Below are 13,961 nucleotides of genomic sequence, written 5' to 3' on the forward strand. Positions count from 1 at the left end.
TTGAAGCGAAATCAGACAGAGAAGGACCAAATAGAAGGTGGAGAGAAGTGAAATGCTAAGAGAAGGAAGGTCCAAGGGCGTGTAATAGAAACTGTCCCCCCGAAATATTACACAATAACTGGCTGCAATTTCCAGCGGATCCAACCGTTGCAGTCGTACAATATATCAAGGCCTCTAGTGAGGAACTGTATGCAGCATATCGAGTCTTGTCGTAACGATTGTCGCATATATGTATAGATCAGGCCATTCTTTTATCAAAAGACTATCTGCGAGAAATCGATGTCGGGTATCCGCATGTCCTAGATTTATTCAAATAGTTGATTGGAGCGAAACCTCGATCCTCGCAAATGGCGGTCTCTGTTGTCGATACAGAAGTTAAACGCGACCGGCGGAAGCTCCTCCGAGGGCACCGCGGATATGGTCAACAGACTCTGGTGCGTAGCTGGGAGCAAGAGCTCCAACGAACAAGAAAAATCCGACAACGACGGCACCGATGATAACGAGACGACGCTGGCCAGGGTTGGTGCTACCGTATTCGGCCCAAGAGCGCTGAGCCTGGCTGCCGTATTCCTTGAGCTTCTCACCGCCGAGCTTGTAGTAGACAAGACCACCGAGGGCGATAGAGTAACCGAAGAATTGAAGGCCGGTAACGGGAGTGTGCCAGATAGCCATGGAAGCAGCAACGAGAAGAATATCCTTCAAGACACCGCAGAGGGTCATGACCAATGAGGAAGTCTTGCCAATCTGTAGATCAGGTTAAAAATGATATACACGCACGAAATTCATAGATCACTTACCAAGAACACAACGGAAACGTTCAACATGAAAGCGACCATGGCGTTAGCCAAGAGAGTAAGCAATCCAACGTTGTAAATGTCGCCCATGGTCATCTTGGGGACTTCGAGGAAAAGAGCAGTCACACCGTTCATGACAGCGCAGACCGGAGCAAAGTAGTAAAGAGAGACAAGAGGGTCCATCTTGAACTCAGCAGAGCTCAACAAGCGCTGAACCATAACCAAGCGAATAGCCTCGAAGATGATACCACCGATTTGGAACAAGAAACCAATGAAGACGAATTTGATCTCACCAAAGGAGGCAATGATCACACCAACAACAATAGCCGAGACGTTCATAAGCACCTTCAAGTTGACAGGAGACATTCCCAAACCCCAGGTAGCGAATAGGACAGCGACGGGAGTAGTGGCCTTGAGCATCTGGATGAAAGCGACGCTGAGATATAGGTAGGTGACATTACCGCAGATCAGACTGAGACTGAAGAAAAGACCGATGGGAACGATAGCACGGAGGTAGACGCGACCAGTCATCTTGACGGACTTGCGGCCATCAAGTAACGTGGTGGTACGGGCGAGGATCTGGGTCATGAGAGTTGCGAAGGCCAAATGCCATGTTGTCAAGAAAATCGCTGTAATTCGGTTAAAACGATATAATTAGAGTAGCACGGTTTTCACATACGATAACCTGTAAATAAACTTAGATTAGCATGACTGTGTACTTCTGGTCAGTTCAGTAAGAGTCACTTACGGAATTGAGCGTAGTCCAAAATGTGTTTGTTGAACAGAATGACACTGGAACTCAAAGCAATCCAGGTACTGCCAAGCCAGTCAGTCAAGATTACTTTATCATCTTCTGCTTCATTGATAACAACTCACCCGACATAGAAAGCAGGGTGCAAAGCGGCCTTGGGAGGCTCCGATTTGGGTGCTTCCGGGTTGACGGTAGGCAAAACGGGCTCTGGGCGAGAGACCTCGCCGGAGGTACGGGCCTTTTCGTTGTCGGAGCTCATTGTGGTTGCGATGATGCGAGCTTGTTCACTAAAAAATCGTTGAAGTTCAAAAGGACGCTGCCGGAATTGGCTGCTCTTGCCGAAAGACGAGGATGCCACGAGGAAGGTTGTGGGAGGATGAATTAATTAAGGTAGGTTGTTGACGACGACTGCGGATAAAACGAGGTACGTGACAAAGCTTAACGAGTGGCTGTGATCGACTGCCGTGTAAGCAAGTGACGAACACGAATAGAAACACAAGAGCAAAAAAAGGTATGGGAGGGATTAGAACAGAAGCACGTAAATGGGCATGGGAAAAAGAGGAATGAAAGTTTGAAAAGAAGTAATGATGATGGTGGAGGACCAAATAGGCTTTGGGAGACTTCAAAGGGATGGAATGGGGGGAGAACGTCGTACTGCTACTTTCTAACAGTGGTGAGAGTGGCAGTAGAGGCAGGTGCTAACTGACTTCTAGTGAGAGGGGCAAATGTGGAAATCTAACCAAACAGGAAAAAAATTCTTGAAAAAAAGAAATGACAGAGAGTCAAGAGACAGAGTTCAGACGGATTCCAGACGCAACAAGAGTGGGTAGGGTCTTTCGTGGTTCCGCGTCTAAGACGGACAGGGAAAAGAGCGTACGTACTGTAACTGGGCTCACCGACCAATCTCTTCGCAGTTCGCTCGCACCCCTTTTCCTTCTTCTTTTGTTTGTTGACTCGCTGGGGGCTGAAGGCGAGAGGACAGGAAAGTTGACTGGGCCGTTGACTGGGGCAGGCTAGAGATTTAGTAGATATCGAACAAGCGGAGATCGACCAGGACCGTGGGCTCGTTCAGACCAAGGAGACAACCGTCCAGAAATGGGTCAGTCCGGGATAGGATAGCGACGGGGACCAGGCGCCGTTAGAGGAATGAGTCGCACGAATCGAGCAGGGATGATTAGTTGATAGGTGATGAGGATTGCAAGTGGACTGGACAGTATAGAAAAAGGTATGTTGTATTGGATGGACGATTTTTGTACAATGTATGTGCCAGCCGGAAGCAGCGAGCGAACGTGCCTAGCTGTCTACATAGTATTACTACGTACTCGTTGTATGTAACGGCAATAATAGGGGGCGGGGAGTGGACACTAGAGGTTTTGGGGCTTCAGGGAAAGCGTGAAAGAGGAGGGAGGGTCCGGTTGGGCGGAAGTGGCACGGGAAAGTGGGTGCTTGGCTTGAAACACGGCGCACGGTTTCAGGTCTAACATGACACCCGTTGGCCACCAGCGCTCCATAGAGCCGCCACCCTCGTCAATAGTTGCTAAATTTACCAGTTCTTGCTTGTTTGGGACTAGCCTCGTATTCATTTAACACGATAGCGCAACTAAACAGCCCCGTTTTCGTCAATAAATCAGCGACTATGCGTACTACACCGTACATTAAATTACATATTTACACATACTCATGCTGTAATTCCACGATGTAGTACGCATGTACATGCAATCAGACTAGCCGTTGTTGTTGCGGCTCGATCATGTTTCACCCTTTCCAGTTTTCCATGAAACATCTGGAACAGTGATTGAGATTAGTTTTACTGTCGATATATATATATATATATGATACTGTACGCGTTGTCTCAGAGGACACCTTGGCAGCGCGTCAAGCGGTGAGAGGTATCTTCAGTGGCTGTGCTAAATATATCGAAAAAGGTGCTGATAGATACTCCGTCTGGAAGGTTGAAGGGCTATCGAACGTGATATGCATCGCCACAGGCGGAGAGGTTTTGTAACAGCGTCCCTTGATGCATAAGCAGAATCCACTATTGTGCATCGAAGGGTCGCAGTCTCCGGCTGGCAGCCTTCTATCAAGTTTATTTGGTGTTGAAATTTGACAGTCTATCGACAGCTTTACCATCATAGCCTGAAAGTAGTCCCAATACTTCGGGATCTACGTCGTACGGAGTTGCGCCCATCAATAGTTTCAAGAGCAGGTGAATAATGAAAAAAGAAACATGGATCTCATATGACGACATCAATGTAAGCGGAGTATCTGGATAGGCAAATCTCAGATCAAACGTCCAAACATCATCCGTACTCCGTACTATCTTGGATAATGGGGTTTTTGCAATTCTAATCAAGGGATCTGATCCGTAGTTATAATAAAAAACTATCCGATATTCGTGAATGGAGCATGAAGTTGAGGTAAATCTGTAAGATCGGCGGGGCGTGACAATTACGGATCAGCAAAAAGACGCGTAATAAGGAACGTCAGGGCCCAGAATCTGGTAATTAATTTGTCTGCTAATTAATCTTAATCCGTCAAGCCTCGCAGCGATTGTCGACGAATCAGAGATTGGCTGACTATCTCCTAGCCAGGACTAACTAGCACTAACAGCACTAAGCTTAAGACTAACATCGTGCTAAATTGCTCGTCTCCTTCTATTCAAGCCTTTTCCATAGTCTTCTTAAATTGTGGACACTGTGAACAGACATCTTTATGCTTCAATCGTAAGAGATGATTTCGTGCAGAAACTGCCGAGAGCATGACCCTCTCAAAGTACGGAGTATGCTCCGGCTGTGCGTCCTTACGGCTGACAGTAGCTCGAGATCACATGACCACTGATCGACCAGAAAATGGAGAATTGATAGACAAAACAACAAGATGACTGCGAGTGGTCGGACACATTTACTGATCGACTATCTTAGTGACGAATACAGCATCCTTCTGGTACGTCCATCAGTGGGACCAGCAATTTCACCATCGTTTTACCTGGGTGATCGATGATGATTGAGTCTACAGGTGACCCCTGAATCGATATGTCATCCATTGATCGCGAGATCGCCCCGAGCGGCTTCGCATAAGATAATCTTTGTTCCGGCAGTCAAGTGTGGCCGAGTAATAAGAATTGCTGACTGGTGCTATTGTTTCTTCATTTCCGTACCGTGTCGGGAACACATGGCTTGTCTTCAGGGCTAAGGAAGTACAAGCAACAATCCCTGAATCGCAAGCTCGTTACGTACATCTGTTTTATGTTGAATGTAACAACAAGCCATCCATGACAATGAGGCACCTATAACATTGCCCTGTGCTCGGTTAGTCCTGGAGTTCTCACGGTGCATGCCGATCGCGGGTCGGTAACCGCTGCAACCATGCTATCAGATCTCTTGTAAACAGCCGTCACTGATAGTAGCGTGATTTTGATGCTCAAATACATTAATATTGTCGTAGATAAGTGTAGAGGGCCATGTGCCATCCTGTGTCGCTAACTACGTACTTGTACGTATGTACCTGGGAAATGCTTGGCAAAGCCGCTTCCGGCGCGGTGACTGCCAAGCGCTGACTTTAGATCCTCTTCTTCATCGGAATGTATCGTGTCCAGTCCCTGCCCTTTCCTGTTCCTGGAAAAACAACCCGTCCGGAAATGGTGACGACCCAGTATGAATGCTATAAGCGGCCGATACAGGATGGTTTAGAGAGTTGAGACCAGCGAGTTTTCTTCAAAAGACGTCGGGAGCGAGAACTGAGAGCGATGACAGGGCTCGGAGAGACCCCGATTAGTGTACGTGGAATTAATTTAGGCAAATTGGTGGCGGCCACCAAAGCATTCCAGACTCAGGGGGGAACAAAAGGATAGAAAAAAGTGGAAATTCATCTCGCACGAGGCTGTCAACTCCAAGGTTCCAATGGGGCGAGATGGTCGATTGGCTTGACTAGTATTCCGGAATAGCAGTTGTGACTGGCTCACAAAGTCTGCATTAGGGAGGTGCCGTAGAAAGCATGAGCCTGAAGAGCAGCGATGTTGTCGATGTGGTCTGAACTTGATGGGTTGCCCCTTTCCCAGTCCCAGAACGCCAGCTCCACCCGACCCGACCTGTTGTTGTCAAATAATATCAGCACGTCGTCTCGAACTAACCGCACCGGTCAATCAGCGCCTAAGAAAAGAAACAGCCGCTGTGGATGAACGAGAATCAGAGACAGACAGAGAGACAGTCCCGAAAAGGAGAGATCTTGAAACAGGTACTGGTTTGTTGCACACCGCCCACCCCCACAGCAAGCACGCACCCAACGCACGTACTCTCTCCTTCCCGTGCAATACGACAGCTTGCTGCTTCCTCTTTTTCTTTCCCTCTCCCTGGGACTCCTCCACTCGAATTTCTTTTTTACTCAGTTCATCTACAAACTCCATCTGTCTGATCAATTCTTGCTGCGTCAGTCAGCGGAACAAAAGGTCTCTCTTATGCTTAATATCGCCCGCAGAACTTTACAACGTGTGCCCAGCTTCCAGGATATTCTCCAAGGCAGGATGAGCCACCCAGACATGTGAGCCGCATTACCCCCCCTTTCGAGTTTCGACGTCGCAACACCACGTTATTTTGACAGCACGATAACTGACAATTGTTCCTCTCGACAGTTCCGTTGACGTCCTCGTCATTGGTGCAGGCCCTACCGGTTTGGGTGCTGCAAAGCGTTTAAACCAGATCGTACGCATCTTCCCCGCCGCACTCGCGGAGAAAAATAAAGAGGGTGAAGAAACCAAACTGATACTTGAGATAGGACGGCCCATCATGGCTCATTATCGACTCCAACGAGATCCCTGGTGGTCTCGCCTCGACAGATGTCACTCCTGAGGGATTCGTAAGTGCAATGTTCCGGTCTCGCAACATCGAAAAATGAGTCGATCTAACATTACTTTTGATATAGTTGTACGATGTCGGCGGCCACGTCATCTTCTCCCACTACAAGTACTTTGACGACTGCATTGACGAGGCTCTCCCCAAGCCCGACGACTGGTACACTCACCAGCGTATCTCCTACGTCCGTTGCCAGGGCCAATGGGTTCCCTACCCTTTCCAGAACAACATCTCCATGCTTCCCAAGCAGGAGCAAGTTCGCTGCATTGAGGGTATGATCGACGCTGCTTTGGAAGCCCGCGTCTCCAACACAAAGCCCAAGACCTTTGACGAGTGGATTCTCCGCCAAATGGGTGTCGGTCTTGCCGACCTTTTCATGCGCCCATACAACTTCAAGGTCTGGGCTGTTCCCACCACCAAGGTAAGAAACAATCTTTCGCGTATACTTACTCATGTTTATGGGAGTAATGCTGATTGCCTTTTTAGATGCAATGCGCTTGGCTCGGTGAGCGTGTCGCCGCCCCTAATGTCAAGGCTGTGACCACCAACGTCATCTTGAACAAGACTGCCGGTAACTGGGGTCCCAACGCTACCTTCCGCTTCCCCGCCCGTGACGGTACCGGTGGTATCTGGATTGCCGTCGCCAACACTCTCCCCAAGGAGAAGACTCGCTTCGGTGAGCACGGAAAGGTCACTAAGGTGAACCCCAACTCAAAGGTTGTCACTTTGGCCGATGGTACCACCGTCGGTTACGAGAAGCTCGTCTCCACCATGGCTGTTGATGCTTTGTGCGAGCAGATCGGTGACAAGGAGCTCATCGACCACACCAAGGAGCTCTTCTACTCTTCGACCCACGTCATTGGTGTTGGTATCCGAGGAGAGCGTCCCGAGCGCATTGGAGACAAGTGCTGGGTAAGTCTTGGTCTTCCTGTGCGACTGACAATGGATCGACTAACGGCGATACTAGCTCTACTTCCCCGAGGACAACTGCCCCTTCTACCGTGCCACCATCTTCTCCAACTACTCCCCCTACAACCAGCCTGACGCCTCCAAGAAGCTCCCCACCCAGCAGCTTGCCGATGGCTCCGGACCTGCCAGCAGTGAGGCCAAGCCTGGCCCTTACTGGTCCATCATGTTGGAGGTCTCTGAGTCTTCTTACAAGCCTGTTGACCTTGAGAACATTGTGAAGGACTCTATCCAGGGTCTCGTTAACACTGAGATGCTCAAGCCCGGTGACGAGATCGTCTCTACCTACCACCGCCGCTTCGACCATGGTTACCCCACCCCATCTTTGGAGCGTGAGGGTGCTCTCACTCAGCTTCTCCCCAAACTTCAAGAAAAGGGCATCTGGTCTCGTGGCCGCTTCGGAAGCTGGCGTTACGAGGTCGGTAACCAGGACCACTCTTTCATGCTTGGTGTCGAAGCTGTTGATAACATTGTCAACGGCTCCGTTGAGTTGACCCTCAATTACCCTGACTTCGTCAACGGCAGACAGAACACTGAGCGTCGCCTCGTCGATGGTGCTCAGGTCTTTGCCAAGAAGAAGTAAATGCAGGGCTAAGGAAGAAAATGTTAGAATATAAGAGAAAGAAGACTGTTCTCGACGATTCTTGTTTCTTTTGAAAGATTTTATGCTAGATTTCCTTTGTAATCTTCGGTTCTTCTATCCCCCTATTTTGCAGATCTTGGAAGTTGTTCTGAGAAAATTCCCCTTTTTTTGTGCGTGTGACGAATGAACATTATTGACCATGGACTGGAGCATCGATTAGTTTACCGTTTTTAACCCCTTTTGTGCTTATCCAACTCTTTCTAGATACAATACATGGATATACCTCTTACAATGTGAATAGAATGAGTGTGATTTCTCGTTCAATTCTTCCTAAAGTCTTGAATGTGTAGGAATAAGACCCGCAAGGTGACTTATGATTTGCTAAGACTACAATGATAACATCTCTAATAGACATAAGAAGGTCCGCTCAAGTTGCCCATCCATTTGCTTGAAGGTTGTTCTTAGTCAACTTCATAAGTCTGGCAAATCACCTCCAGCACAAAGCTTCTTTTCGCCGGCCGGCGATCAGTTCTCGGGGGCGTATTCTCTTTGGACCATTTGACGGGTTGCACTTTTACGATCGCCGCCGAACTGTTTTCTTTGGGAGGCTGTGCAAGCATGTACCGACTCCAATTCGCATGTTGATTTCGTCTGAGCGGAAGACGGGAATATACATCTCGGGTGAGTTGGGCTGGGGGTCCGACTTGCCATGCAAGTTCATCGAACCTGGGTGGTGTTGCTGTCAGTATTTGTTTGTATGGCTGAGTTGGGTGGATGCTGACGTACCACTTCCAGACATGATATCAGATATGACCATGCCTGGGATGCATTCATAGATCTCTGGTACTTGAACTTGCAAGACGGGGAAATTTCCATAGTAAACCGATCTGTGCATTCTGCGGGGTCGAGGAGTTGGCTCAGGAGATCTTGGCGAGAAGATGATCGTTGCAGGTGGTGTGGTATCGGTAGATGATTCCTGGGACGTTGAAGACATTTGGGAATCAGGTATCTCGAGGAAATCTTGATCTGATGCACGACCGCAGTTAGTTACGAGTTGGCTCGGCCAGTCTTCGGGCGTCGGAAGTACCTTCGGATTGATAAGTCTCGCTAGGGTTGGTAGAGCGAGTGTCTAACGCTGTGTGAGATCCAGCCGAATGCGCAGGCAAATCATCTGAATCCGGCGTTGATGAATTGATATAAACCTTCGTGTCTTGATAGCATTTCAAAACATCGCAGGCCCGCCTGTCGCCTTCGGACATGGGATACTGTACCGAAGATGACCTGGTATAGCTCATACTCGGCGAGACCTGATGGAATTCGGCTTCACCTTCACTTTCATCTTCTTCGCTCAATGGGGGGCAATAGGCAAGACTTAGGGTCATGAGTCTCTGAGTACAAATTGCGTGTATGGTTTGAAAAACCTCGTAATCGGACAGCAAGACTCGCGTTGGCGGGTTTCGAAACATGGCGACTAGAGGAAAGAAGTGCTGTAATGCCGTGTATATGCGTTGGTATAGCTGTAGAGAGAACTGACTAACGATGGGTAGGAAAGAGGTTCATGATGGCATGGAGGGACTGGTGTTGTGCTCCTGCCTTTTTGGGTAAGTAGCTGCCAATCCGCACCGGTCGCCGTTAGGAAGGGGCGACTGTGGCTCTGCATCGTTTTCTCATTGTCTCACTACACCTATCCTCCTGTTGACTACATCAACTCATCTCAAGTCCACGCCCGCGAATGCTTCATAGTCTTCATCTTCAACACCACCCAGTCGTTTGACGATATACACAGACGAGAGCCAAAAATAGCCCTGCCAAGACGTCAATCTATATCATCCTCGGTTCACGGTGAATCATGTAACCTGCATCGCTCTCGAGGCTCTAGCATATGCACTGTCGCTGCAACGATGTTCCTCATGTCTCAGATAGAGCCCAGAACTGATCTGTAGGCAGTGGCCTAGCCGTCGACGTAACGCATTGCGCCACATTGCTGCCGTGTCTGGACTGGCTGTTTGCTCAAGGTGGATTAATCTGTCGGATGAGAGGTCTACAAGGCATTTTCCCTGGCAGGTTTTCGAAGACCACCCTAGGAATTGCTGGGAGTGATGCTTGTGAACCATCGAGTCCATGTTGATACTGGAAAGCCGGGTGATTTTCCATGTACCTACTGTGTACTCTAGTAGGGACGGGGGGAGGGTAACATAGATAGAGCTAAGCCCAGACCTGACGTAGATATATACGTAGATCTTGTTTGATGGCATGCATGCCATATGGCAATCATAATACACAGAATAAAGTCAACACCAAGCTAGATTTGATTGCGTACAATTGTTGTGAAGGCCCAGTTAGGCGGCAAAGGTTGCGTGTCCCCCCCCCTTTCGAGCGCGGGCCCCAATTAAGCTTAGAAAGAATAACGACGGACGGACGTGCCTGAAGGAAGTCGCCTAGAATTCCCCCCTCTCAGCAACCCTCACTGGCTCCGTCACTCACTCTAGCTCTCGTTCATTCCATCTGCTAGCTGATTCACGCTAGAAGAATCAATTCCATCTGTTCCGCTGCTTCTCATTGTCCATCCTTGTCAACAGCCACGCTTGGCTTTCGTCGACTCCTCCGAGCCGGACCTGTCATCCTCACCTCACCCAGTTTCGCGTTCCACCGTACCATGCATCCAATGCTAATGCCATCACTGCCGCCATAAGCCTAGGTACATCCTATCTGTGCCGTCTGGCTGGATACGCAGTACTCTCGATTCTGTATTCCATCCATCGGCGCGGCCTTTCCCCCCTACCTTCATCCCAGATCACCATTCCGAAAGCTATCTCTACTCCGAGTGTTTGGAGTCTACCGCCGCAGAAAACTCACAATGGACGGAGATCTAAGTTTATCTCAATCCTTAGGCGGATTGAGGATAGCTAACCCTGATGATTCCTCCTTGAACTCGGAAGATGCGACGGCGCCGACCACAGCAACTCCATCGATCCCGTCGTCCTCACAGACCATATTACCTCCTTCCGATCATGACCCCATCAACAAACACGTCGAGACCTCAGTTCACTCATTGCCATTACAAGATGAATACAAGTCTGGATACGTACCAGACTCAACGCCAGAGCTATCGAGCTCATACAGATCTCAAATTCTTCCCCCTACCGATTCGGCACCCTCCCATCGAAATGCCACATACCGCTCATCAGTCGCCTACTTGCCCGAGAACCCAAGCTCGAGTCAACACCTCCAGAATATACCTCGCTCTGCCTCCACCCATGTGCATAACCATTACGCCAACGGATCCGCGTCGGCCGCCGCCCGAGATTTGAACAATTACCGTATACGTACAGATTCTTCTGCATCGGGCCCGGACAGGATGTCCCGAACGGACTCGAGAGGCGGCTCCGTAGCCCTCCAAGCCGGAGTGCCTTCAAGGGATAATAGTCACAGCGATCGATCTTATAAGCAAGCTCAATACCTCGCCGGTAATGGACCCATACCTCACCGAAAGGGCTCGCGAATGGGGCACAGCAACCCTGCAGGCTCGCCATATGCGCTAGAAAATGGCCCACCTGCAAGTAGCGACGACTGGCAAGATCGGGGAGCTGCGGTTGGCATCAGACAAGAAGTTGATGCCAACGGCAGGACCGTTTCTCGTTACATCAAGAAGGGTGTGCGGGATTTCTCTTTTGGACAGACATTGGGCGAGGGTTCATACAGTACGGTTTGTCTGGGAACCGACCGCCAGACATTGAACGAATACGCAATCAAAATCTTGGATAAGCGACATATCATCAAGGAAAAGAAGGTCAAATATGTGAATGTTGAAAAAGACGCACTGAATCGTCTCACGGATCACCCGGGGATTGTCCGGCTATATTATACTTTCCAGGATGAACGTTCCCTCTACTTTGTCCTTGATTATTGCAAAGGTGGAGAGCTCCTTGGAGTACTCAAGCGCATGGTGACATTTGACGAAGAATGCACACAGTTCTATGGTGCTCAAATTCTCGATACTATTGACTATATGCATAAGCGAGGGATTATACACCGCGACCTTAAACCCGAGAATATCCTATTAGATAGCCAAATGCATACCAAAATCACCGACTTTGGCACGGCGAAGATCCTCGATACATCAAAGCAGGCAGAAAATAGCCTTGGAGACATTCCCTCCTTGGACTCAACCGATCCTCCAGTACAGGAACGGGCTAGTTCGTTTGTTGGAACTGCTGAATATGTTAGCCCGGAATTGCTCACGGATAAGAACGCTTGCAAGGCCAGTGATCTTTGGGCTTTTGGCTGTATTATTTTCCAGCTTCTCGCCGGACGACCACCCTTCAAAGCCGCCAACGAGTACCTAACTTTTCAGAAAATCGTTGCTCTTGAATACGAATTTCCTACGGGCTTTCCCGCCGTTGCACGCGACCTAGTCGAGAGACTTCTTGTATTAGACCCGGCACGTCGTCTACCTATCGAGCACATCAAAAACCACCAATTTTTTGATGGAATTCAGTGGGGCCGGGGGCTCTGGAAGCAGAAAGCACCACGTCTGAAAGCTTACGTTCCTCCCCCGAGGGAGCCAATCAAACTATCAGGTGGAGGTGATGAAGACAGTTTCCCTCCAAACATCTCCTCCGCTCCTTCTGGTATGGCCACCGCTAAGTCTACGAGGGCTTACCCGCGTGTAATCACGGAACTGCCTCCTCCCAGTCAACTGGACATCGAATGGTCGCCAGTGCTAAAGAAAGATAACGAGCGAATTCTGAAACTAGGTATCTTGACTGTGATGTCTTCCCACGCTTCTCACAGTCCGGGCAGTAATGGCAATGGAGATTCGGAAACACACCGGAAGTTTTCCAGATTCTTTGGTGGAAGTACGACGAAGAAGAAGCAGAGACTTGTGATGATCACATCTCAAGCACGAATCATCCTCACGGCCGCTGGTGGGGATGAGAAGAGGGCGAAACTGGAAATCTCCCTTTTGGCTCCTAAAACCACATATCGGAGCACATTAGATGCTAAGGGTTCTGCATCTTGGATTGTCGATACGGTGAGTCTCCAAACAAATATGTTTATCAGCGAAATCAAAGACTAATGAATACACAGCGAGATAAGCATTATGTGTTTGAAGAACCGAAAACTAGCTCTTCTGGCGCCGCGTCATCAGCAAATTCAATACAGGAATGGATCGATACACTAGACCGAGCCAGAGAACTGGCCATATCACAACAAAGCAGCGCATACTCTGGCGATGAGTACCGCGAGCTTTCGTCGGGATTTTCGAGTCAAGCAAATACCCTAGACCATAGCGCAGATCTACAAACCGAAGTCCAACCATCCGTGCGATCCACTCTCCAGAAGAATACAGGAGACAACGAATCACTCAAAGGAAAGAAGCGATTCAGTAAACGACATTCCAAAAACGGCCTAGCTGCAGTGTTTTAACACCCGAACCAAACAATCAACACTCTTTTCTGTCCTTGTGTTTTCTTTTCTCTTTTTACTTATTACTTATCATTGATACACTCGCCTTCTGATACCCTCTTCCTCCGAAAGTTGAACATTGAAGAAGTCGAAAATTGTTGGAAGCTGTTGAAAGCTGAACAGGTTGGATTTGAATATTTGGTCGATTGAGCGTTAGACAAATCATTATGATGGATTCCTACAATACTACTATGCGTACTCTCCCCCCTTTTCACCGGACCTCTTTCTTTTTGAACCATACTCGAATAGCATATTGCATTATATGTACTTTCTTCTTTTCGTTCTGTTATATACATTTGCATAGCAATCGAGGAGACCTCGACTGGCGTTGACTTTTTAATCATCTCGATTTTTTTTTTCGACTGACCAATATACAGACTCCTTGATCTGGTCTTCACTAAGTGGATACCTAGGTAGTATCATTGATGCTTCCAGTGCCCTTCCAGTATCAGGTAACTCTAATAATTAATTAATATAAATCCAACTAGAAAATTAATATGTACATGTCTGTCAAACTTATTCGTATGTAATCCCGAAACATGGCACGAACG

General features: G+C 48.6%; 4 protein-coding genes across 4 annotated transcripts; 2 read left to right on the plus strand and 2 right to left on the minus strand.

The window, feature by feature from the left end:
- Positions 1-375: 375 nt before the first annotated feature.
- On the minus strand, positions 376-1,804 carry BHQ10_000519 (uncharacterized protein; the record flags this gene model as incomplete). Its single annotated transcript, XM_040877638.1, has 5 exons — positions 376-744; positions 798-1,423; positions 1,474-1,479; positions 1,543-1,610; positions 1,671-1,804. 5 exons carry the CDS (start codon positions 1,802-1,804, stop codon positions 376-378), a joined length of 1,203 nt encoding a protein of 400 aa, XP_040729024.1.
- Positions 1,805-6,064: 4,260 nt separating this feature from the next.
- Positions 6,065-7,941, plus strand: BHQ10_000520 (uncharacterized protein; the record flags this gene model as incomplete). Its single annotated transcript, XM_040877650.1, has 6 exons — positions 6,065-6,081; positions 6,173-6,242; positions 6,316-6,396; positions 6,463-6,813; positions 6,879-7,304; positions 7,360-7,941. 6 exons carry the CDS (start codon positions 6,065-6,067, stop codon positions 7,939-7,941), a joined length of 1,527 nt encoding a protein of 508 aa, XP_040729025.1.
- A 574-nt stretch (positions 7,942-8,515) lies between these two features.
- On the minus strand, positions 8,516-9,407 carry BHQ10_000521 (uncharacterized protein; the record flags this gene model as incomplete). Its single annotated transcript, XM_040877661.1, has 3 exons — positions 8,516-8,667; positions 8,728-8,967; positions 9,029-9,407. 3 exons carry the CDS (start codon positions 9,405-9,407, stop codon positions 8,516-8,518), a joined length of 771 nt encoding a protein of 256 aa, XP_040729026.1.
- Positions 9,408-10,798: 1,391 nt separating this feature from the next.
- Positions 10,799-13,371, plus strand: BHQ10_000522 (uncharacterized protein; the record flags this gene model as incomplete). Its single annotated transcript, XM_040877672.1, has 2 exons — positions 10,799-12,976; positions 13,033-13,371. 2 exons carry the CDS (start codon positions 10,799-10,801, stop codon positions 13,369-13,371), a joined length of 2,517 nt encoding a protein of 838 aa, XP_040729027.1.
- Positions 13,372-13,961: the final 590 nt, after the last annotated feature.

This window comes from Talaromyces amestolkiae, assembly GCF_001896365.1.
Source record: "Talaromyces amestolkiae strain CIB chromosome Unknown scaffold1.1, whole genome shotgun sequence".
Taxonomy (NCBI): domain Eukaryota; kingdom Fungi; phylum Ascomycota; class Eurotiomycetes; order Eurotiales; family Trichocomaceae; genus Talaromyces; species Talaromyces amestolkiae.